The sequence below is a fragment of the Pogoniulus pusillus genome, chromosome 11, assembly GCF_015220805.1.
Source record: "Pogoniulus pusillus isolate bPogPus1 chromosome 11, bPogPus1.pri, whole genome shotgun sequence".
Lineage (NCBI taxonomy): Eukaryota > Metazoa > Chordata > Aves > Piciformes > Lybiidae > Pogoniulus > Pogoniulus pusillus.
In genome coordinates this window covers 15,288,828-15,312,414 of record NC_087274.1, presented here as the reverse complement: position 1 = coordinate 15,312,414, position 23,587 = coordinate 15,288,828, and the positions used below count along the sequence as shown (strand labels likewise).

At 51.6% G+C, this 23,587-nt stretch overlaps 2 protein-coding genes across 5 annotated transcripts; both read left to right on the top strand.

Annotated features, from left to right (window-relative positions):
• The first annotated feature begins 1,629 nt into the window (after window positions 1-1,629).
• FASTKD5 (FAST kinase domains 5) lies at window positions 1,630-9,203 on the top strand. Of its 3 annotated transcripts, none has more exons than XM_064151170.1 (2): window positions 1,630-1,715; window positions 6,508-9,203. In XM_064151170.1, exon 2 carries the CDS (start codon window positions 6,545-6,547, stop codon window positions 8,975-8,977), a length of 2,433 nt encoding a protein of 810 aa, XP_064007240.1. In that variant the 5' UTR covers window positions 1,630-1,715; window positions 6,508-6,544; the 3' UTR covers window positions 8,978-9,203. The 3 variants fall into 3 exon arrangements, with proteins under 3 accessions (XP_064007240.1, XP_064007239.1, XP_064007242.1); XM_064151169.1 differs by lacking the exon at window positions 1,630-1,715 and adding an exon at window positions 1,827-1,916; XM_064151172.1 differs by lacking the exon at window positions 1,630-1,715 and adding an exon at window positions 2,616-2,630.
• UBOX5 (U-box domain containing 5) lies at window positions 1,630-22,859 on the top strand. Of its 2 annotated transcripts, none has more exons than XM_064151174.1 (5): window positions 1,630-1,715; window positions 12,865-12,961; window positions 14,079-15,258; window positions 19,304-19,465; window positions 21,948-22,859. In XM_064151174.1, the coding sequence occupies exons 2-5, from the start codon at window positions 12,908-12,910 to the stop codon at window positions 22,157-22,159; spliced, it is 1,608 nt and encodes a 535-aa protein (XP_064007244.1). In that variant the 5' UTR covers window positions 1,630-1,715; window positions 12,865-12,907; the 3' UTR covers window positions 22,160-22,859. The 2 variants fall into 2 exon arrangements, with proteins under 2 accessions (XP_064007244.1, XP_064007243.1); XM_064151173.1 differs by lacking the exon at window positions 1,630-1,715 and adding an exon at window positions 1,828-1,916.
• Window positions 22,860-23,587: the final 728 nt, after the last annotated feature.

Genomic DNA, 23,587 nt, shown 5'->3' with positions numbered 1-23,587 from the left:
TTTTTAAACAAATCCATCAATTTGGGTGTTTGCCCTGTTCACCAGTCACCTGCAAACACCCTGGTCATGACTTTGCCTCTGGTCAGTGTCACAAAAGCTAAAGGAGGCTGAAAAGGAATGAGACAAAATGCAGTGTTCCAAGCTTTCTGCACAGCAAAACATGTATCCCGTTCTGAAATCCTTATTAGGAGTCCCACCACACTTCCCACCCTACTGCTAAGTCTGTTGTGTTTCCATGGGGTTATCCAGATGTGAAGAGCTACTGCCTTGGCCATTTTCTACCGTGACTCTCTCTCTCTGTCCAGAGGTATGTATAGATATAACTAGCCGTGCAGATCTATATGTATACCTATCTCTGACTCTCTTCTCTCTACCTGACTGTGAAGGATTTTTATTGGGCAAAATAAAAATGCAGAAAGGCCCCGTTTTAACAACCCTACCGTGTTGCTTTGTCTCCTCGTGCTGTGGGTGGGAAGACCAAGGCAGTGATTGTCCACCCATGCTCGCATAACCACAGGATGGTTGGGTTGGGTCTGCTGAAAATCATTTAGCTCAACCGCACCCCTACCTGGCACCGGTGAGGTCATGCCATGAATACTAGCTTCAGTTCTGGGGCCCTCACCCCAAAAAGGACATTGAGGTGCTGGTAAGTTTCCAGAGATGGGTATCAATGCTAGCGACAGGCTTAGAGCAAAGGCTAGAGCAGCTGCGGGAAGCAGTGTTGTTTGGGAACTCTGAGCAACCTGCTGTTGTTGCAGGACTGCAGTCGCAGTCCAATCCCTGCCGATTTGACTAGATGAACTTTAAAAGTGTCCCTTCCAGCCCGAGCCATTCTGTGACTCTACGACAGGAAGGGATGCAAGTGCTAAGGATCCATGCCAAGCACTGCTTAATGCACCACGCTCAGGTGGCCACTGCTATCAGTGCTTAGAACTCAGCGATGTTTGTGCACAACGGAGCTGTGAATATTCAATGTACCAAAAGCTGCTTGGACACAGCCCCAGCTAACTGACTGTTGGTACCCCTGCTCTCGCAGGAAGCAGAGCCGGGGGAACTCCAGCCCTCTCTTCCCGCTTCAGCCCCTCCAGTTCTGCTGCTAAGGCTGCAATGAAAAGCATCAGCCAACGCATGCATGTCCACCGCACTCCGCTCATGGCCCCAGTGCTCCCAGAGACTGCACTGTGGCCACCGGCACAGATCACCGAAACACTGCCCCCGCCGCAGGGCGGGCCACTGCCCCGCTACCCACACCCAACAGCGGGGACGGCCACCCCGCCACTCGCAGTGAGCCACCGAGGGTGCAGGGCGGGCAGACCCAGCCACAAACGGGACCCGGGGATCGACTTCCAGCGGCTGCTACGGGCCACGGGCACCCGCCCAGATCCCCAGGGCAGCCAGGGGCCCGTGTCGGCTCCGAGGGCCGCCCCCGCGGCTCCCGGGTGCCCGCAGCCCGGGGCACGCCACGGCGCCACCCCCGTGTCACATGAGCGGCATCGGGCGGAGGGGCCCGCGCCGCGCTGCTGGCGCCACCTGCCGGCCGCGCTGCGCTCCCCCAGCCTCGCCGCTGCGCGGGGGGGCAGCCCGGCTGCCGTAGTGCCGGAAGTGCGTCACGGCCCGGTGACCGGGAGCGGCGCAGGCGGCGGGGGTTGTGCCGGGTGAAGGGGCTGGCGGGCGGCAGGGTCAGCGCCAGAGCCGCCGGTGCGCGCCGGGCCCCGGTGAGTGCGAGCGGCAGCGCGGGCAGCCACGTCCCCTCCTCCCTCTCATCGGCAGCTTCCCCGCGCCCACCCCTCCGCGGACGGACGGGGGGCAAGAGCGCATGCGCGGAGCCCTCTGCCAGGCGCGGCGGCAGCGGGGCCTGCACTGCTCTGTCGGGCTGTGCCTGTGCACATGGCGTATCTATAGCTGCAGCCGTGTCGGTAAGTGGCGAGCCTCGGGTTTGCAGCGGGGCCGGGCGGCAGCTCTGTCCCTGACAGCAGCCCAGCCCTTCAGCGTGCTTCGCTGCCTTCTGGTGCTGCTGGCGACCTGAACGGGAGGGGAAAAGCACAGATAAACACAGCAACGACGGGTTTGCATTCTGGGGAGGGTTGTATGATTGGGAAACCAGTGTTAGCTACAATGCCACGTTATCTGTATTCTCGGCCCAGGTAGCAGTGTTAACTGTAAGCTCTTGGCCAGAACTAGCAGGCTGACCCCAAGTTTTTGACTGCTGGGCTCTGAAGTGCCTCACTTGTACTGAGGATCTGCTGCCTGACCTTTTTCTGTCAGTGGCGCCAGGGCTGGGTGCCGTGCTGCCTTCTATCGTGAGGGTTCTCCAGTGCTCCTCAAGGACCCTGCGAACGCTCCGGAGCATAGGCAGCAGTTCAGGGGGAACGTCGGTGCCGTTTCACAGGAGATCCTTTGCAGTGGGTGGCGTCCCTTCAGGAATCTTCTTTTCCCTGGTTTTCCACTAGTGCTCAGCTGCGCAGATCTGCTCCTGGCCAAGAGCTCCGTTCTAGTGTGGCACACATACACAGAGATGTTTCCATCCCAGATGATCTCTGCAAAGCACATTTGCAGCCTGCAGGGCCCAGCTCTAGAATTCACTTTCTGGAACCACTTGGAATGAAATTTCTGGAGAGTTTTGCCGAGAGGTGGGAAGGAGTTTGGCTGGGTGTGAAGAACTGTGGTGGGAGGAGGGAGGCTGATTACTCAGGGTAACAGGAATAGAGGAAAACTGAGAACTGTAGGTTGAGTTGGAAGAGAAATGCTGTAGAGACTTCAAAGATTGAAGCTGGGGGTGGATGAAAGCCACTGAGTCCCAGCCCTTTTCTGTCAGAGGTCCTTGAAATAGCTTGACCCATTCTGGCTGTGCTCCCCTGTTTGTGATCTCTCTCTTTCTGCCGGATTTGAAGCAAGGGAGATAAAACTGTCTTTCCTGAATAGCTCCCCACGCGTGTCCCAGCCAAATGCTGAACTGAATGATGAGCAGCTTTGGAGCCCTGGACATGTGAGTGCTGTGACTTGGGTTCTCATCACCCAGAGAGGCGCTTGGGGTCACAGCAGAGTGCTGAAGTTCATAGGCAGAATCACCTTACAACAGCAAGTAGGACTTGTTTGAAGTCAATGGCTTGTCTCTCAGTAACCAAAACATACAATGCAAAATAGAGTCAGCCAAGAAAGTCTCTGGGAAAGATGAGAGTACTTGTCCTCAAGTTGCACCAGGCGAGGTTTAGGTTGGTTGGTGGAAGAAACTTCTTGACCAAAAGGGTTTTCAAGCACTGGAACAGGCTGCCCAGGGAGGTGGTTGAATCTCTGGAGGTGTTTCAAAGAGGCAGAGATGTAGTGCTGAGGGACCTGGTTTAGCAGTTTGTAAAGTTAGAGAATGGTTGACTTTGATCTTAAAGGCTTTTTTCCAACCAAAGCAGTTCTGTGCTTCTGTAAAGCCCAGATGAGACAGACTTCCTCTTGTACAAGATCATTTCAGTGGCTTGAACCAGCCCCTCCAGGCCAAGCTCTGCTAGAAGATGCCAGCAGAGATGAAGTCTGCAGCTCCCAACCATGGGGCCAGTCCGAGCCTTGCCCACTTTGTGACTTCTGTCTCCAGACATTTGGGGGTGGTGTCTGTCCCTTGCAGCCATTTTAGGCTGGACATGTCAGCCAATGGTGTTTTCATTGAATATTTTCATGTGCTAAATGGGAGTGCTTTGAAATCTAGCTCCTGCTGGCTGATGATGGTAGCTTTGCAAGGCCTAGGCTGTGCCACAGAATCACAGCTCAGGTTTTACTGTCCAGGTTCTAAGCAAGTTTTTTCCTTTCTCCTGCTCACAAGGTGGTCAGGAAGGGGTAGAGCCTTTCCTGTCTATTGTGCTGACAGTCGGGACTTTGCAGCTGCCTGGCTGGTGGAGGGAAGCAGCACAGCCATCAGGATCAACAGTGGAGCTCTGTGGAGCAGAGCTGGAGCTGCATGCAGGGGCCGCCTTGTGCTGTGCCTTGAGGAACAAATATGGCACAGAATCACAGACCTGTCAGGGGTGCAAGGAACCTCAAAGATCATCCAGTTCCAACCCTCTGCCATGGCCAGGGACCCTCACTCTAAATCAGGTTGCTCAGAGCCCTATCCATCCTGGCCTTAAAAACTTCCAGGGATGAGGCCTCCAGCACCTCCCTGGGCAACCTATTCCAGGGTCTCACGACCCTCATGGTGAAGAACTTTTTCCTAGCATCCACCAGATGGCGTTTTCTGTCCCCCAAGCTCTGCCCATGAAGCAGGGGATGCCAGATCTCAGCTGTCTCAGTGCAAATCAACATGGTTAAAAGTCATAGACTCAGAGAATGTTTTGGATTGGAAGGAATCTTTAAAGGTTGGAACAGGCCTGGTTTGAGTCACTTGACTTTGAACTGGAGCAGATTGCACCTGCTCCCATGCCATCTCTGTGCTGATTCTGTCTTCAGCAGAAGCTGAACCCCAAGACAGAGTAAAGCTACCTAGGGAGACAACAGGCTGCAAGGAGCAGCAGGCTGCTTGTGCCTGTGCCAAATCACAGATGTCTTGCCTGCCTGACTCTTCCTCTTACTGCTTTTGCTGCTATGGGAGAGTTCAGGGTGCACAAGAGACAAGAAACAACCCCCTCAACAGGCAGCACCCTACATGTGGCACCAAGAGGGAGCAAATACAACCATCACTTTGACTTGCCTCATCCTCCTTTCTCATCTCTGCCATTCTGTGAGAAGAGCTGATGCATCTACGTAGGAATAGTTCATCTGATGGGTCTTGGAAGATGAGAGGATTCTTGCACTCCAAAAAAGGACTCTAGCTTTTGTTCATTCCCCGTCTCAGTACAGCCCTCTCCCACTCAGATACCCCAAAGCCACAGCATTCACACCACCTCTTCCCCCAAGGTATCCATTTTGCTGCTGCAAAACTGAGTTTGCCCACATGGATTCAACATCTTGATCTATCCCTAATCAGGACTAAAACACCAGCAGAACTCAGAAGGATGCACATAAAAGATTGATTTCCCCCATCTGGGGAACACAGAAGTTAACACATATTAGTTTCTGCCAGGCTTTGGCTTTCCTGATTGCCTGGCACCCTGTGGTAGTGAGAGCAGGAGGAGTTTTAAAGAAGGTGGAAGCAGCTGGTCTGAAGCATCTCTGGAGCTGGCTGGACATGGTGGGAAAAGTGTGGGAAAAGAGTGCTGACCTGCTGCTTGTTTTTTCATCAGCATCTGAGTTAGCAGCAGCAGGCTCAAAACAGGCAGCTGGTGCAGACTGGCAGCTTAACTCCTGACAAATCTCTCATTCCCAGTCTCTGTGCTTTAACTGGGCTGGGCTAGGCAGGAGTTAGGAAGGCAGCTGCCACTTGTAAACCTTCTGTACCCTTAAATTATGGGAGACTTCCAAGTCCGAAGTTCTGTTTGCTCTAGTTATCTTGGGGATGTAGCACCTTGGAATGATTTGTGTTCCTTGTCTTCACCAGCTTGGTTCTGGGGCCATATTTCCCCTTTCAGATAATCTTTATCTTCAAGTTATAGGCCAGCTTTGATTCTGGGTTGGTTTTTTTCCCTTCTGAATGTGAAGGAAAACTTCTTTGCTGTGAGGGTTCCAGAGACCAGGAGCAGGGTGTCTAGAGAGGTTGTGGAGTCTCCTTGTTTGGAGAGTTTCCAAACACACCTGGACATTGTGATCCTGGGCACTATGCTCTGGGTGACCCTGCTTTAGCAGGAAGGTTAGACTGGCTGATCTCCAGAAGTCCCTTTCAGCCTTCTCCACACTGGGGATTCTGTGAGGCTTTGCTCACAGCCTCCAAGCACAGTCTCTGTGTGCAAAAGAAGTCCTGTAGCACCTTGGATGTCAACAGCTTCTCAGGTGGTGGTCAGTGTCTCAGACCAGGGCGACAAGTAGCAAAATGCTGTCTTTCACACAGAACCAATAAGGTTAGAAAAGGCCTTGGAGATCATCAAGTCCAACCTATCACCCAACATTAATCAACTAAAACGTGGCACCAAGTGCCACATTCATTCTCTTTTTAAACGCTTCCAGGGACAGGGACTTCACCACCTCCCTGGGCAGCCCATTCCAATGGCCATTTGCTCTTTCTGCCAAGAACTTCTTCCCAACATCTGGCCCTGACATAAAGTCTTTTGAACCTACAGCTTTACTGCAAAAATATGTTTTTATTGTTTAGAAGAAAAGCAAAGCAGTTTGGGTCTCACAGAAGCTGAAAAAGCAGTGACTTCTCTCAACTCTCACAATCTCTACCAGATTACTTGTAGCTGCTGTGCGGAAGGCACTACCCAACTGCCTTGAACCTGAGTCTGGGTACATCAGGTCACCTGGGTGCTTGTCTGGAGCTGCCTTTGTGTGAAGTGATGTTTGATAGCAGCTGCCTTGAGGCTTTGCAAAGAAAGAGCTGCCCTGGCTGGGGGCAGCACGGCCAGTGCCCTGCTTTGGGTAGCATAAAGGATAGATTGAAAAGTGCTGCCTGGCAGGTGGAAGCCACTCATTCTCCGTCTGCCCTTTTTTCAGTACGTGGAAGCAGTTCTGACCCCATAAGTTGGGATCCATGGCTACAGTGCTAATGTGCCGAAGATTCCCAAGGCTGAGCAGAGTGACCACACTTGTGACCACAGCCACACACGAGGCCGAGGGCAGGAGCAGCAGAAAGAAGCAGCAAAAGGAAGAGAGCCTGGAAAAAGCTGATGCCAGAGACGACCCTGCAGCCACAATCCAGTTGCTGAACCCCCTGGACTACAGAGTGTTGTATAATCCAACTGCCTACGTCAAAAGCAGAGCTGCGTCCCAGCAGCACCCTGCTAGCAGCAGTGGCCAGGCTCTCGATGATGATTTCACCAACTCACCTCAAGCCTTGCCACCCATCAGAAATGCCCTGCCAAAGGCCAAGGCCAAACTGCACCCTCAGCAGACTGTATCAGCCTATTTCTCTAAGCTACAAACCAAGGAGGAGGCAGAGAAGATAAAACAGGAGATGCACAACTCCAAGGAGGACCCTCGTATGTTTCAGAAGGGGAGGCCTGAGTACAGATTGATTAGCTTTGACAGGTCTGAGCCTGTAGAGCCCCTTTCTTTAGAAGAAGGTAACTCCATTCTCCTCAGTGTGGCCACACACAAGGACAGCCAGAGCCCAGGAGCTGTTGCCAGTTCTTTCCGCAAACTGAGTCGTTTGCCGGTGGGACAACACATGGCACTGCTGACCAAAGCCCAGTTTGGTATGCTGTGTGGCTGTGCCATAGAGAACATCAGATCATTCAGCACTTCAGATCTCATTGATGTCTTAAAGGCTTGTGTCTGGCTGGCTGTTCCACCCAGCCACTCTCTGCTAAATGCATGTGACAGCGAGTTCTGCCGGCGGGTGTGGGACATGGACCTGGACCAGCTGCTGCTGGTGGCTGACTGCTGGCGCTGCCTGGATCGTAGCGTGCCTTCCTACCTGAGCATTTTGTTCAGCTATGCCAACATGCACTGGAAAGACCTCACCTTGCCCCAGTTTGTCCAGCTCCTTTACATCATAGGTGAAGGCCGAAGGTCACCTGTGGACTTGATGCAAAAGGTGGAGAGCATGATTTTGAAGTACTTGGACTCCTTCACCTTGGAGGAAGTGGGTGCTGTCTGCTTAGGGCTCTTCAAGTCCCTCAGTGGTATCTCTGACCATGTCATGAGAAGAATTGCAGACAGAGTCTCCCTGCAGATGGGGGACATGAGCACCTACGCTCTGGTGAATGTGCTGAAGCTCCTGCGCTACACCCGCATAGACCACTTACCCCTGCTGAAGGAACTTGGGAAGGTCATTCCCAGTCGCATTCCCACCATAAACGTCCAGGGCATCATGCACATCACTCTTACCTATTCATCCTTACACTACTTTGATGAAGGTGTTATGGCTGCTGTGGCCACCTCTCTGCCCTCAAAGGTGACTTACTGCCGGAGCAAAGATGCTGCCAAGTTCTTGTGGTCATATGGATGCCTGGACTATGAGCCTCCCAACGAGGAAGAGTTCTATTCCAACCTGATAGAGCAGATGCATAGAAAACTCCATGAATTTAGAAAGTTTCCAGAGCATCTCCTTACTGGTCTGCTTGGCCTGGCATTTGTCAGACGCTTCCCAGAGGAGCTGATAGACTATGCTTTGAGGGATGACTTTGTCCAGAAAACAAGAGGTAGCAAATATGAGCTCAAAAAGGACCTCTTCACCCTTGGGAAGAGTGTTGAAATTGAGTGCCCAAGCTACCAAGGCAGCCGCCTTCCACCTCAGCTTTATCAAGAGATGACTGAGATGATTCTGAATTTTGCAGAGCAAGAAATCTATGTCAGGCCTGAAATTGTGGAAGCCACATCTCTTCTGGAGAGCATGTTAGGTGGCCCTGAATACGTGAAAAACCATATGATCCTGCCTCACACTAGATCGAGTGATCTGGAGGTTCACTTGGCTATGGATGGACATCCCATCCCTTTCAATTCCAAGGACCGTATTAGGGATAAGACACTGGCAGACATTGGTGTTAGTCTAACAGATGACTTAATGACCCAGCTCATAAAAGGGAGATCTCATAGCCAGCCTCCTCTGGAAGTGGGAAAAGGAGCCAGCACCCCAGGTCAGGACAGGGGAGAAGCAGCACAACCACTGCACTCTGGGCATCATGCTGCACATTCAGGTGGAGCTCTTACCACAACCACCAGCTTGGAATTGGAGCTTCAGTCAGGGCCTGGATCAGCCTTCTCTTCTCATGCATGGAAGCAGCAGCCTCGGGAGGTGAAACTGGCCATCCAGGTGTCCAACAAAAACCACTACTGCTTCTGCTCCAAGCGCCTCTTGGGTCTGCACCGCCTGAAGCGGCGGCAGCTGCAGCAGCTCGGCTATGTGCTGGTGGAGCTTCCCTTCTGGGAGTGGTTCCCTCTCCTCAAACGCACACGCCTGGAGAAGCTCAGCTACCTGCATTACAAAGTGTTTGACCCAGCACTGCTCAGCAGGGCTGCCTAGCGTAAGGTGACTGGCTTATAGCCTGACCCAACCTCCCAGAGGCATCTCCTCTTTGGATTGCTTGTTCAAATGGTCTTTGAGGGTTGGTTCAGTGTTTGGCAGGTGCTCAGACTGCTTTGCTTTGTTAGGTAGTTCTGCTTTGCCAGCAGTCCTGTGTCCTGTGCTCTCTTCTTGTATGTGGATCCTCAGATGCTTTCATGACAAATAAAACCAGCTGTCCTCTTGATATTTCTCTCTGGTTGCTTCCTTCTCCACCCTAAATGGAAGTAGATGAATTTGGTGATTCTTTAAGAGCAAAACAGTGATATTTGGGAAAGATTTGGGGTCAGTTTTAGTCATGAAGATAACCTGGGTGCCAGGAACACACATTTCCCTACTGTTTCCATCACCATGTATGTGGGGCCGGCTGGCAGGCAGGCTGAGTTTCAACTTGAGGAGTTGTGCCTAAGCAGAACAGTGAAAGCTGCATGGTGAGGGAGAAGCTAGGGCTGAGGGTTGGAGTGCTCTGCCCCAAGATGTTCATTTCATGCCTAGCTCTCAGCAGGCAGTGCTTGGCAGAGGGTCCTGTTCATAATGTCTGCTGATGAATTGTGGCCAGCAGATCCACTCTGAGGTGGTTCCTCTGCCTGGGTGACAGTGAGTTCTGCGCAGACTGGAGCTGTGTGGAGCCTCTGCTCTGGATGCTTCTGGTTTCACCCTCTGTCACATGCCTTACTGTGTTGTTTTTTTGCTCAGGCATAGCCCAGTGTCTGATGTCTGCATGCTGTTCTGAGGAGGTAGTTGCTGGCTTCTTCTTGAGCTTTTAGGTGGTGGTTCTTCCTGGAGGAGGGATAGCTTTTGGGCAGGCTCTGCATCTGAGCAGAGCTGAAGAGAGATTATTTCATGTAGAGCAGCAGATGAAGCTTCCATTCCCACTGCAGATCAGCCAGGCTGCTCTGGCTGATTTTCAGTGTGGTGTTTAAAGGCATCCTGAGGTGGAGGATGGGGAGAAGTGGCAGTGAGTAGGACAAATACTGTGTATTAGTTCATTTTGGCTGCCTGGTTTAAAATGTCTGGGCTGGTTTTCTTCCTCAAATCCTCAGCATTATGTGGCACCCAAATAGCACAGTGGAGCACCTTTGTTTGATGTCCACTGTGCACACTCTTGACTGCAGCAGCATTCTGGTCATGTGTAGGACGCCAAGATGGCACTCAGTGACTAGCAGCAAAAGCCTTAAAGATCGTTTAGTTGTCCAAGACGAGTTCAGTTCTTCAGGTCTGCATAGTCTTTATGTCCTCTCCAAGTCACTTGTTTTGATGAGCAGTGGCTTCAGAATTGCAGTTTTGCAAGGGATGTATTTTCCAAGTGTCCCTAAACTCAGAACCTCCTTCATGCCACAACTATGTGAGTTGTCACTAGTACAGGAGACTTCAAGTTTGAGGCAGTGCTATGAAAGGAGGTTGCACAACTACACAGTGCACAGGAGAATTTGGCATCTGCTGTGGGTAGCATCTCAGTAGGCATCATCTTCTGAGAAGGAAGTTCTTGAAGTGGTGAGTTGGCAGGGGTGAAGGTGCTTGTCACCATTGTTCAGGGAAGGTCTCACAGAGACTTGCAGAACATTCATGGTCAGATCAGAATGGAGATGTTTGTAGCCCAGGAAAGAGACATGAGGAGAAATAGAGAAGGGTGAATCTTGAGTCATTCCAAGAAAGAGCAAAGATAATTGATCTGCCATTTTTTATAATGTCAGTGCTCATTTACCAGGCAATAGGTTCACAATGAGCCAAAAAAGTGTTTTTGCCACACAGCCTGTAGTTAAACCAGCAGTGTAGCTCCCACAGGAGGCAGGTGCCAGAAATCAGACCAGTTCAAAAACCTGTTTGATGGAGTGGCAGAATCATTAGGTTGAAAAATACCTTTAAGATAATATATTGAGTCCAGCCATTCATCCAGCACTGCCAGGTCACCACTAAACCATGTTCCTCAGCACCACATCTACATAGCTTTGAAATCCCTCTAGGGATGCCCTGGGCAGCCTGATCCAGAGCTTGACAACCCTTCTGGGGGAGGAATTGCTCCTTATGTCCAATCTTAAACCTCCCCTGGCACAACTTGAGGCTATTTACTCTTGTCCTGTTGCTTGCTTCTTGGAAGAAGAGACTGATCCCCAGCTTGCTCCAACCTCCTTTCAGGATGTTGAAGAGAGCAACGAGGTCTCCCCTCAGCCTCCTTTTCTTCAGGCTAAACACCCCCAGTATGCACAGCTGCTCCTCACCACTTCCTCACTCTCACCCTTGGAGCCTCATGGGCTCAGAAAGCCAAGACATTTGTATAGGAGTAGTGTTGGTTTGTGCTCACCTTGCTCCTGTGTGCCCTGGTGAGGAGCAGCTTCTGGTGGCTGTTAGACCAAATATTGGGCTAGAAGCATTACTCATGTGGCCTGCTGCCGTTACTCTTAGCTTCATGTGTGCTTGGGTCAGGCATTAGCACTGTAACCTTGAAGCTGTGTTCACCGCAGTCTTGGCTGCCATTGTGCTGGGGTTCCAGGGTGTGGGTTGTACCTCAGGTAGCACCTTTCCTGTTTCAGGTTGCATGCAGGATGGGCTGCACCTCCACACTTAGCAGACAGCACAGCCACCTCCTCCATGCTCCGCTGAACCAACATGCCCCTGAAAGGCCAATTTTGTTTTGGCTGAACTAACAGCATTGGTTGGAAATCATTAAAGGGCTGCTTGTTCCTGAAGAGAGCAGCAAGCTCCTGATTTGCAAGGTTGCCTAGGGCAATGGCACATTAAAACTGAGGTTAACAGGGGGTTAAAGCTCTTACTTCCCAGATAATTTCATTCTTAGAAGGGGTCTGATAGAACTGATTTGTGTGTCATTTTTTTCTCCTGAGTTTGTTTGAGCATTGCCAGGAGAGTCAGCTGGCTAGGTGTTCAGAGCATAGGCAGTCTCCCAGAGCTGGTAAATGCCCTCTGCTCCCTTGGAGCTATTGAACACCCACTATTAATATTTGTGTTTAATCTTAGCTAACATCTGAGGCTCCCGAAGCCCTCAAGAAACATTTCTCTTGGTGTCAGTGGTGCATTAGTGCTGACTGTGAAGTGTTACCCTCATCCCAAGAGGCCCTGGCTGAACTTGTCTTGTTCAGTGAAGGCAACAAATAGATGTGGTGTGGTGGAGAATTAGGCACAGAGACAAAGCAGTTCAGTGCCACACTGTGGGAATGGCCACCAGCTCTTTATATGCCTGGTCAGGTCACAGAGCAGCCTGTGCCCTGCAGGTCCAGCTGCAGCTGCTGAGAGCCCACAGATTCCTTTGCTAACCTCAAGAAATGCCTCATGCATTGTTGTGTCTATGAAACCTCCTGTGTCTCTTATGGACTTTCAGATCTGGTTGCTAACCTGTCCATAGACAAGGCATTTGAGCTGGGCTAGCTGATTTCTCTTGGGTGTCTCACGAGGGCTTCACAAATTAATGTTGATGCAGTATTTTCTCTTGATCCTGTCTGTCTGCCACAGTCATTTCCTCCCTGTTCTCCAACCTGTCCAGGTCTCAGTGCAGCTGACCAGGTGTCAGCTACTCCTCCCAGCTTGGTATCATCAGCAAGCTGGCTGAGGGTACACTCCATCCCTTCATCTAGGTCACTGCTGAAGATGCTGAACAAGACTGGACCCAGTCCTCACCCCTGGGGAACACTGCAACCTACAGGCCTTCAACTAGACTGTACCACTGATCACAACCACTTGAGCTCTGTCCTTCAGCCAGTTCTCAACTCGCCTCACTGTCCACTCATCCACTCCACACTTCCTAAGCTCCCCATGAGGATGTTATAGGAGACAGTGTCAGAAGATCTGTTCACTGGTGTTCACTTTTATTTTGCCTTCTTTTTTTCTCTTACAAGCTGAATCTGATGCTCAGGAAGTGAGCTCTCTCCAGCTGCCAAGATGGTAATAAACGTCTGTCTCCCACAGTTCAAGCCAAGAATTCATTGCAATAAGGTAAGGTAACTGTGTGGAGTTTGGGGAGAACTGGAGGGATGAGGTGGAGGTGGCATGCTGGGCTGGTTTGGGCTAGGGAGGGCTTGTTCACTGCTCAGTTGTTAGAGTTAGCAGTGCTTCTAGAAGACTTTTTTTGGCTGGCCATGCCAGACTTACCTGAGAAAACAAAGCAAAGGTGGCTCACAGCAAAGTCCCACACTCTGTGTTTTCTGACTGGTTCAGAGAGGGATTTGAACCCCTATGTTGTCTGCTGGCAGCAGAAGCACTAAGGACAGAGAGAGGTGAATTGTAGGCTTTTAAGTCTGCAAAACCGAGGGCATTTTTGTCAATTAAAAACATTTTCCAGTGCTGGCAGGGTTGTAATTTGGGTGGCTTTGCTCACCAGTCTCCTGTCCTTCCCAGCAAGGAGGTTTGGGGAATTGATGTTGGGAATCTGGCTCCTGGATCTACCTTCACCTGTTGTGCTTCAGCCTTGAGAGAGTCACTGATGTGCCAGCACAAGACATCCTGAGTCTGGGTGCTTGGGATCTGCAGCTAGGGTTGTTTGGCCTGGAGATAAGGAGGCTGAGGGGAGACTTTCTCACTCTCTGCAATTCCCTGAAAGGGGGATGAAGAAAGGTTGTGGTCAGTCTCTTCTCTGACCCAGATCTTGTTGATCCCAGAGCAGAGGGAGACAGTGAATAGCTCACCTCCAGAGTTTCTGTGAGATCCTGTGCCTGTGATTCAGTATCTGTTCTCATGTGGCAGGGTGAGCTGCCGTGATGTTTCACCACTGTTGAAGACCAGACTTCTGTCATCCCCCCAGACACGTGCTCTGCTCTCAGCCACACTCTCCCACCTGATTTAGTTCACTGACCCAGCCCAAACCACAAACTGTCTATCATTTTCCATTCTTTTAGCAGTCAAATCAGCTCTGCCAAAGGCCAGCCAGGTAGGGTGCAGAGAGGAGCAGAAGAGTCCACATGGCTGGAGGAGGGCGGGAGTGGGTCTGCTGTGTCTCAGCAGCAGCTGTCTCCTCTGTGGTTGATGTTGCCTTGAAAATCTACAGAAGTCCTTGTAAAATTAGTTTCGTTTTATTTTCTTGCTTCTGATTCAATCCAGTTTTCTCCTGACACAGATCTCTGCTGATGGTTATGAAGTGGAGAACCTGATCTCTGAGGACCTCGCCAGGAGAAACCGTGGCTTCCGCAGCGAATACTTTATCAAACCTCCAGTCCATGTCACCATCTCCTTTCCCTTCAACATTGAGATCTGCAGGATCAATATTGACATCTCATCTGGGAGTTACCAAACCTTCTCTGGGCTTGAAGTTTACACCTCTACCTCATGCAATAAAACCTCTTGGCAGAGCCCTGAGGATCAGTTCTCATGTCTGGCCAATCAGCCTGTGTTGGACAAAGACACTTTCACACTGGTGGGCAAAGCTGTCTTAAAAAATCAGAGCAAAGTGACATTTGGCCACAGAGGCTTCAAGCCAAGGCCTCCCTTTCATCACATGGAGAATGTTTTCTCCTACCCTGGCTCTGTATCTCAAGACCTCTGGAATAAAGGGCCTGCCTCGCTGAGCAACGTATCACACTTGAAAATCTGTATCACCCACGTGGCTGGAGGTGGCTTGCCTTGCATTAAGAGGCTGGAGGTGTGGGGACAGCCTGCCAAATCCTGCCCACAGGAGGTAGTCGAGGGTGTCTTTCAGGTGGCTTCCCAGTTCCTCGCCCAGGACACGAGCCTCAAGCCAGAGCTCTGGACACCGATGGAGAGCGACTGCATGCCCTTCAGTGCCAATGACAGTGAGCAGCAGACCCTCTGCAAGCTGGTGGATGTCGTCCAGGACATCCCTGAAGAATTCCTGGACCCTATCACTCTGGAGATCATGACTCTCCCCATGCTCCTGCCCTCTGGGAAGGTGATCGACCAGACCACCTTGGAAAAGTGCAACCGAAGTGAGGCATCTTGGGGCAGGGTTCCCAGTGATCCCTTCACTGGGGTGGCCTTCAGCCAGCACTCATTGCCCCTACCTCACCCCACCCTCAAGGCCAGGATAGACCACTTCCTCCTCCAGCACAGCATCCCTGGCATCAACCTGCTGGGGAGGGCTCACACCTCAGAGATGCTCGTCCCTTCTTCTGTCACTATGTCTTCTCTGAAAAGGAAGATGGACTGTGTGGAGCCAAGCTCTGTGCAGCCACCCTACTTTTCTTCCACAAACTTACTTGTCACCTCTACCTCAGAGAGCACTGCTAAAAAAATGAAAACTGACAGTGACTGCCACTTGAACCAAATGGACTGTTCCACAGGTATCATGGCTCCCCATGTCACTTGTGTTGCTTGAGTGTCCTGACAGCTTGATGCCAGGTTTTCATGTCAAGAGACTCTGGTTTAGCTTCCCATGCTGCCTCTAGGAAGCTTTAAGGCAACTGATCTAACTGGAAGTGTCCCTACTCCCTGCAGGGGGGATGGATGCTATGACCTCTGAAGGTCCCTTCCAACCCTATGCAATCTATGAATCTGTGAATTTTGCTATTGATAGAGGGGAAGTTGCTGGGGGAAGTCAGGTCATCATCTCATTCACCTCCCCTCTCCTCAGCACAGCCTGTCATCCTGCATGGTGGTCTTTCCATCCTGTTTCACTTGTCCTCATCTCTAGACTTGCCTGTCTCCTCATGTTACCTGGGCAGTCTGTCAGAGTCCTCATGGGTACTCAGGTTGCTTTGTTTCCCTTTTTGGTTAGCATTTCCTTTCTCCTCCTTGATTTCAAGCCACTGTACCACGTGGAGACAGCCTTTTTCTCCCAGTGTGCTGGCTGGAAGTTCCTTTATTCTGGGTGATTTATGACCCCAGCCATCCAGTGTGTTCTTGCACCCAGCCAACAGCAAGAATGGGAATGTCTGGTGGTGCAGTAGTGATGGCCTGGGGACCCCCGCCTGGGGTGGATCTTGCCATGAGGAGGAATGCAGGAATATAGCACTGATCCTGCTGGTGGATTTCCCTGCCCAGGCAGTACCAGCCTGGGTTTGTGGTGCAGCTGGTTCCCTGCACACTGGTTTTGCAGGTTGTGCCTGTGCTGGCTCCTTTTCATGAGACTGCTCCTGCCATGGCTGAGGCTGAGCTTGGGGAAAGTGTCACTGCATGCCCTCTAGGCTGCCCTCATCTTACTGCAGCAGCACAAGGGCTTGGAACACACAGGAGCAAGGGGTTTGCAGGGCTGCCTCTGCAGCAGGGAGAAGAGGACGGCACAGCCTGGGAGGATCTTGCCCAGGGTTTGCAGTACTTTGAGGCAGAAAACCAGGCAGCTGCATCAGACAAGAGATGTGACTTGTGTGCACAGCAGAGGGAGATGGGCACTGGGTTCCATCTGTTCTTGCTTTTCTCGGTGATCTGGCAGCAGTGCCACTGAGCATGAGCTTCAGGAGGCTGGAGAGCATTCCAGAGCTACAGCCTGGAGATAATACACTGAGCTTCACCTCCTGTCCCCAGCCCTGCCACAGCTTGTGGCTGGGCAGGTAAGCACAGACAGACCTTGGGATTAGTGGGAGCAGGAGGGTAGGAGACTCTAAGAAGAGCCTGGGCAGCAGGTCAAGGAAGGTTCTTCTCCCCCTTTACTCTGCCCTAGGGAGGTCACATCTGGACTACTGGGTCTAGTTCTTGGCTCCACAATCCAAGAGAGACAGGGAACTACTGGAGAGAGTCCAACAAAGCCTACAAAGCTGCTGAGGGGCCTGGAGCAGCTCTGTGAGGAGGAAAGGCTGAAAGCCCTGGGGCTGTTGAGCCTGCAGAAGGAGCAGCCCCAAAGGGAAGCTGAGCAATGAATGCTCAGCAAGAGCTAAAGGGTGGAGAGCAAGAAGATGGGGCCAGACTCCTTTCAGTGGTGCCCTGTGACAGGACAAGGGGCAGTGCAACCTGGGAGGTTCCATCTGAAAAAGGTGAAAAACTTTGGTGTGAGGGTGCTGGAGCCCTGGAGCAGGCTGCCCATATTGGTTCTGGAGTCTCCTTTGGAGAGATTCCAAACCCACTTGAACTTTGCAGTCCTAGATAGCCTGCCCTGGGTGGCCCTCCTTTAGCAGGGGATTGGACTAGATAACCCCAGAGGTCCCTTGCAACCCCAACCATGCTGGGATTCTATGGCTGGTGAGAAGGTGGGAGTCTGTAGATAGCAACAGTGACCTGTGGTTTAAATGCCAAGGACACTCACATCTCTGCTCAAAATCTGTTTACTCTTTGTGGTTTGTTCTTTAATAGCTCATACTTTCAGCCTGCAGTCCGTGGTGAAGAGCGTGGCTCCTGAGCAGCTGCTCCTCTTGACTCCATGCTATGTCCTTTGCCCAAATCCACTTCTGTTTTGCCATGTTTGCTTTCTCTGGTGGACACAGGAATTCCTGAAAGGTGTTGGAGTTGGTGGTCGTGCAGCTGTTCCGGGGAAGTAACTGCAGCACTTAGAGCTTCTCTCTGGTATCATTAAACTGAGTTACCACTTTGGGTGAGAATCCCACTGGAGGGGGAAGGTAAATTTAAGCTGGGAGGTGGGAAAGAGGTGTCCCTAGCTTCTCAACAGCTTGCAGAGGGCAGCTATGTCTATTGCAAGCAGCCTGGTCTGTGTGTGAAGGTATAATGCCGTCTGCATCTTGTAATCCCCAGAGGGCTGTCCTTCCAGGCAGGTAAGTTGAGTTTTCTTGTGTTCTCTGATCTAGTGGTCTGTCATGTGACAAAAGGTGGCCCACAGCCGCTGACTGCTCTTCATGCCTTCCTGTTGCTCCTTTCATGTTTCTCTCAAAAATCCTAACATTATTTTGGTTGGAAAAGCCCTCTGAGATCATCCAGCCCAACCTTCAACCCAGCACCACCATGACTGTTAAACTCTGTCCCCAAGTACCAGGTCCACATGGTTCTCGCACACCTCCAGGGATGGGGACTCTGCCACCTCCCTGAGCAGCCTGTGCCACTCTCTGACTACTCTTGCAGCAAAGAAACTTTTCCTAATCTCTGACCTAAACCTCCCCTGGTGTCATTTCAGGCCATTTCCTCTTATCCTGTCACCTGGTACTAGGGAGAAGAGACCAACTCCCACCCCTAAATGGTCAAAAGCTGAAGTTAAAGATTGGGTTAAAAGTATTTGCTGTTTGTTGGTACCAACAAGAGCAGGAAGAAGTTAGACTGCCGATTTCTGCTCTGATCTCTCAGTCTAGAGCTCCTTCCATATTAGAGGAGTGGTCATCAGTTGCTTCTATTGCAAAGGCATGCCACAGGTCCTGCTGAGGACGTGCCCCAGCCAGGGAGGTGCAGGAAGTGCCAGTGGGACCCCGGAGCTCCCAGGGGAGCTGTGCCCATATGCAAATAAAAGCAGAGTGCTCAGCCCAGGAAGCTCACGCTTCAGGATCTCATCAGCCTTGATTGCCGTGGCCGATGCGCAGTGCTAATTCCCAGCTCTTAACAGGATTAATAATGCAGACAGCATCATCTTCATGCATGGGCTTGATTAAGGCCTTTGCTGCAGGGAGGGCCCAGCCCTCCACCTTTGCTTGTATCAAAGCTCAGCTCAGACCTGGGACAGAGACTGAAAGTCCTTCACATTTGTTTACTGGCTTACCAGTTCCCAGTTAGCTGCGTGTAGCAAGCGTGGCAGCACTGGGCTGGACCCTTGGTGGAACAAGCTGAGGGGGCTGTCCTAGGGTTCAGAGAGGAGAAGCTTTCTGCAGGATTTGGCATTTTGTCCTTCTCCAGACCTGCAGATAGATGTTGGCACTGGGATAAGGAGGCTGAGGGGAGACCTCATTGCTCTCTACAACTGTCTGAAGGGAGGTTGGGCTGAGGTGGGGATTGGTGTCTCCAGTATCAACTGACAGAGTGAGAGGAGGTGTTCTGAAATTGTGCCAGGGAAGATCTAGGTTGGAGATCAGGAAAAAATTTCTTTGCTGCAAGAGCGGTCAGGAATTGGAACAGGCTGCCTGGGGAGGTGGTGGAGTCTCCATCCCTGGGAGGTGTTGAAGAAACACGTGAGCATGGCACTTGGGGACATGGTTGAATGGCCATGGTGGTCTTAGGTTGATGGTTGGGCTGGATGATCTTGGAGGGCTTTTCCAACCAAAACAATTCTATGATTCTGTAAGAATGTCTGGCAGTAATCCCTAGGACTTCTCATCTTCAGGACCCAGAGGAAATGAGGCACTGCCTGCCCATACCCATCCTAGCATCACTCTGGAGAGAAGTGCCCCACACACACATCCCCCAAAACAAGCAGCAGGGTTCCTAAAATCCCAGGTGTTGTTCCAAAGGCTCAGAGGCCAAACAGTTCTGCTGCATGTTCTCCCCAGCATCCCCATCTCCAGCTTGTGCTTCCCTTTGCAGACCTGGTCTCTCATGAACAGAAGCTGTCGGAGAGTTTGGACACTGCCTTGAACTCAGCGCTCAGCACCATGCCCTCCTTTACAGCCAAGCTGATGAAAAGCCAGCAGCAGGCACAGGGTGAGGGAGGCTGCAGCAGCTCCTGGAGCCTGGGCAGCATCCTTGGTAAGCAATGAGCACCTTTGGTTCACCTCTGGGAAGTGGCACGACAGCTTACCAGGGAGGCTTGTGCTGCTGCTCGGCATCTTTCTGTGCCTTTTCCAAGCCCAAAATATTCTACATTCGGTATCAAAACATTGTGTTGCCTCCCTGCAAGCCCTCACTGTTGCCTTTGTATCCCAGCAGTTCCAATGGGTTATTCTCCCAGTGAGGCAGATTAGACCTTTCTGACTCCAAGAACATCAGCGATGGTGTCCACGTCCACAATCAGAGCAGGCTCCAGCATGAATGCTGTGGTTTGCTGGCTGTCATTTGTCTGTGTTGCCTAAGGATGACATTAATTTGTGTTCAGTTTTGGGCCCTTCCCTCCAAGAAGGATATTGAGGTCCTGGAACATGTCCAGAAAAAGGCAGCAAAGATGCTGAAAGGGCTGGAGAGCAGGGCTGGGAAGGAAGAGCTGAGGACACTGGGGTTATTTAGCCTGGAGAAGAGGAGCCTGAGGGGAGGCCTCATTGCTCTTTACAACTCCCTTGAAAGGAGGGTGGAGTCAGCTGGGGGTCGGTCTCTTCTTCCAAGGAATAAGTGATAGAACAAGAGGAAACATCCTCAAGTTGCACCAGTGGAGATTTAGGTTGGACATGAGGAAAAATCTCTTCCCCAAAAGCATTAATTCCATGGCTATGGAGGAGTCCCCATTGCTAGAGGGGTTTCAAAGCCTTGTAGACATGGTGCTGAGGGACATGATTTAGTAGTGACTTGGCAGTGCTGGGTTAATGGTTGGATTTGACCTTAAAGGTCTCTTCCCACAACAACTATTCTATAACTCTGACTCTGGCTGTGTTGTGCTGGGAGCAGGCTGGACTGAGCACCATATCTCAGCACAACACAACCAATTAGCTTAGACAGAGCTTGCCCCACATTGAGGCTTTGGCTGTTTCCAGGGCACTGCAGTTCAGGCCCAGTGGCTTTCATGTTGCTCCTCAGCTGCACAGAGCAAGGTGAGGAGCTGCCAGGTGGGTATGGAATGAGTGTGGTGCAGAGATGCAGCTGGAGAGGTGTCGGTCACGTGGCATGCTGACCCTTCACAGCAACAGCCAACGGTGGAGACATCACAAGCCAACCAGCCAAGAGTGTGTCCACAATCCCATCAAGATTGAGATCTATGGGCCAGGCTGTTGAGTCCTCACAGTTTGCATCCCACCTGCTAGCCAGATTTGCTCTTCTCCTGTGCAAGGATCTGCAGAGAAGAGGGCTTAGAGGGACCGAGTGACCCTGCGGCAGGGCTGTGCAGCTTCACAGGGCTGTGTCCTCCCCAGAAGAGCTCTTGCTGTTCCACAGTGACGTGAAGCTATTAAGCTTTCTCCTGTCCCCTGTAAAATTGCTGCTGTTGAAGAGGTGACTGACAGCCCTGAGTGGGTGGTGTGTGCCCAGAATGCCAAGTGATGCCTATTGCATTCCACTTGGGAATATGTGACTTCAATCCCAGCACTGGGAAAGCAGAAGGGAGGCTGATTCAGTGGTGGTCAAAGTGAAAAGCCCTTCACAGTCCATCTGTCGTCAGTTAAAAGCGTGATGTGCCAATGCTGAGGTGATCCAGCCCCTTCTGAGCACACCTCGCCCCAGAAGTGAGACCATTCCCTTCTGGTAGTGGCAGAGAAAACTGCTCCAGGTCCTCAGTCATGAGCACCTGGAGCCTTGCTGTACCTCTATGGAAAAGGGGGGAGCTTTGGCTTGCAGACAGTGTTGAGCACTCAAGGGGTGGCTCAGTGTGGAGTGGGTTCAGTTTTGGGTCCCTCACTGCAAGGAGGACATTGAGGTACTGGAGGGCAATGAGTTTTCCTCTGCTTCCACCCACCTCTCATTGCTTAGTGAAGGACCACCAGGAGAAATAGTGTGGCCAGTAAGACCAGGGCCAGGATTGTCGCCCAGTACTCAGCACTGGTGAGGCTGCATCTCAAGTACTGGGTTCAGTTTTGGGCCCTCTCCTCAAGAGGGACATTGAGGTGCTGGAGCAGGTCCAGAGAAGGACAATGAAGCTGGTAAAGGGTGTGGAGAAGCACCTGAGGGAACTGGGGTTGTTCAGCCTGAGGAAGATGAGGCTGAGGGGAGACCCCCTGGCTCTGCAACTGCCTGAAAGGAGGTTGGAGTGAAGTGGGGGCTGGTCTCTTATCCCCAGGAGCAAGTGATAGAATGAGAGGAAATGGCCTCAAGTTGCACTAGAGGAGGTAAATGTTGGAGATCAGGAAAAATTGCGTTGCTGCAAGAGTGGTCAGGGACGAACAGGCTGCCCAGGGGGTGGCAACATCACTGTCTGGAGGTGTTCAAGAACCGTGTGGCCGTGGCACTTGGGGACACAGTTTAATGGCCACGAAGATGTTGGGTTGATGTTTGCACTCTGTGATCTTAGAGGGCTTCTCCAAAGAAAACAATTCTGTTGTGCTGTGGCTTGCCCCCCCCGACTGAAGCACTTCTCCTATCACCTTTGCAGAGCACAGCAGGAGCAGCCAGACCCAAGGATGTGCTTCCTGTGGCAAAACCTTCTCCTCGTACTTCAAAGCGGAGCCCATTTACCAGCTCCCCTGTGGCCACCTCCTGTGCCGCCCGTGCTCAGCTGACAAGGAGAAGCCTCTCTCATCGGTCCTGTGTGGGAGCTGCAAGAGGTCAGCCTCCACACATGACATCAGGAGGGTCCACTTCTGACCCCTCGGCACCAGGAGGGTGAGAACAAGGGCCACCACTGTTCTTGTGTCTGTGCTGATCTGCAGGAGGAGGAAGGCCTTGGGAGAGCTTGCCAGATGAGCAGTGGCAGAGAGGACTTGGTCTTCTTGTGCTTACAGAGTAGTGGGGGGTGGGAGGGGTGAGAGCAAAGCAATGTGAGGATAATCAAAGCCATAGCTTCTTTAACAAGAAACATGTATTTATACAGAACTGACGTCCGCCTGCCACCCCCAGCCTCCTCCCCCCATCCTAGTGGCTCAGTGGTTTAGCATAGGTGCCTTTTGGACCATGAGTTTAGCTTCCCTGTGAGATGAAACCATTTACCTAGTGATGAGCAGCCAGTTGTGGGCCAGGCCAAGTCCCTGTGATTGACACCACACAAGCTGCCTGACTTCTCCCCCACCTCATTCTGCGCCCCCTGGGGCTGTCGCTGTGCTGCAAGAGCACATTCATCATTTTGGAGTCCCACAAGTCCATCCAGGAACCCAACCAGTGCCACAAGGAGAAGACCCCGTGGCAAATGTGTGAGTAACCAGCAGGGATCTCATCCTGCTTACTGGAAGTGGCGTGGAGAAGTCATTGCATGGCAGCAGATGCTGCCCTAGGGTTGTGTGGTGTGTCTGGACCAGTTCCCCTCCGGCTGATAGACATGTAAGCCTTAATAAAATTATGGTTAAAGTCAGGTGCTCTTTCTGACTTTTAATGGGGCTCACTCTATGTATGTGTGTATGGAATTCAGATTCCTTGGCACAAATCTCTTTGCAGGGTACTGAATAAATGGGCTGGAAAGAACTAAGGATCTGCATGCTGGTCTAGTGGGAGGTGCCCCTGCCCATGGCAGGGGGTTTGGAACTAGGTAATCTTTAAGACCCCTTCCAACCTAAACCATTCCATGAATCTTTGCAGGCCCCTGGGCTTTAGAGGGGTTGTCATGGAGCATTACAGACTTGAGACTCAGACACCTCAGTGCCAGGAGATCTGGTTCAGAAAAATGCCATAAGGAAGATCACTCAGATCTGTTCTGTCTGCATCATGTTCTGGATGTGCTGAGGGTAAGGTGACAGTAGAGGGTTTTGTCACCTGTGTAACCTCCTGCTGTTGTCACTTCATTGGTAGCTTCTCTCAGAGCAGATGTTGCTGGCTGATGTTCTGTGCTAGTTTCTCCAGGGTAATGAGCCTCTATTGGCCTCCCTTTTGCACCTGAAAGCTTTTTTCTCTCTTAAAAGGCACTAGCCTGCTGCACAGCCCATAATGATGGTAGATATCTGGTCCCAGGAAATAGGACCTGCCACAGGGCTTTGTACCAGCATTAAGCTGATCCTGCTCTTCATCTGTACCAGCGGGGCTTCACTGGCCATCTCCACTGGCAACCAAAGTCGGGAGTCCCAGCTTTAAGTAACAAACCATTGG

Excerpts from the sequence above, each read along its gene's own strand:
- UBOX5 (XM_064151174.1), top strand. The coding sequence starts at position 12,908 with ATGGTAATAAACGTCTGTCTCCCACAGTTCAAGCCAAGAATTCATTGC. Across the intron at positions 12,962-14,078 it reads CAAGAATTCATTGCAATAAG|ATCTCTGCTGATGGTTATGA; the intron begins GTAAGGTAACTG and ends CTCCTGACACAG. Across the intron at positions 19,466-21,947 it reads GAGCCTGGGCAGCATCCTTG|AGCACAGCAGGAGCAGCCAG; the intron begins GTAAGCAATGAG and ends TCACCTTTGCAG.
- FASTKD5 (XM_064151170.1), top strand. The coding sequence starts at position 6,545 with ATGGCTACAGTGCTAATGTGCCGAAGATTCCCAAGGCTGAGCAGAGTG.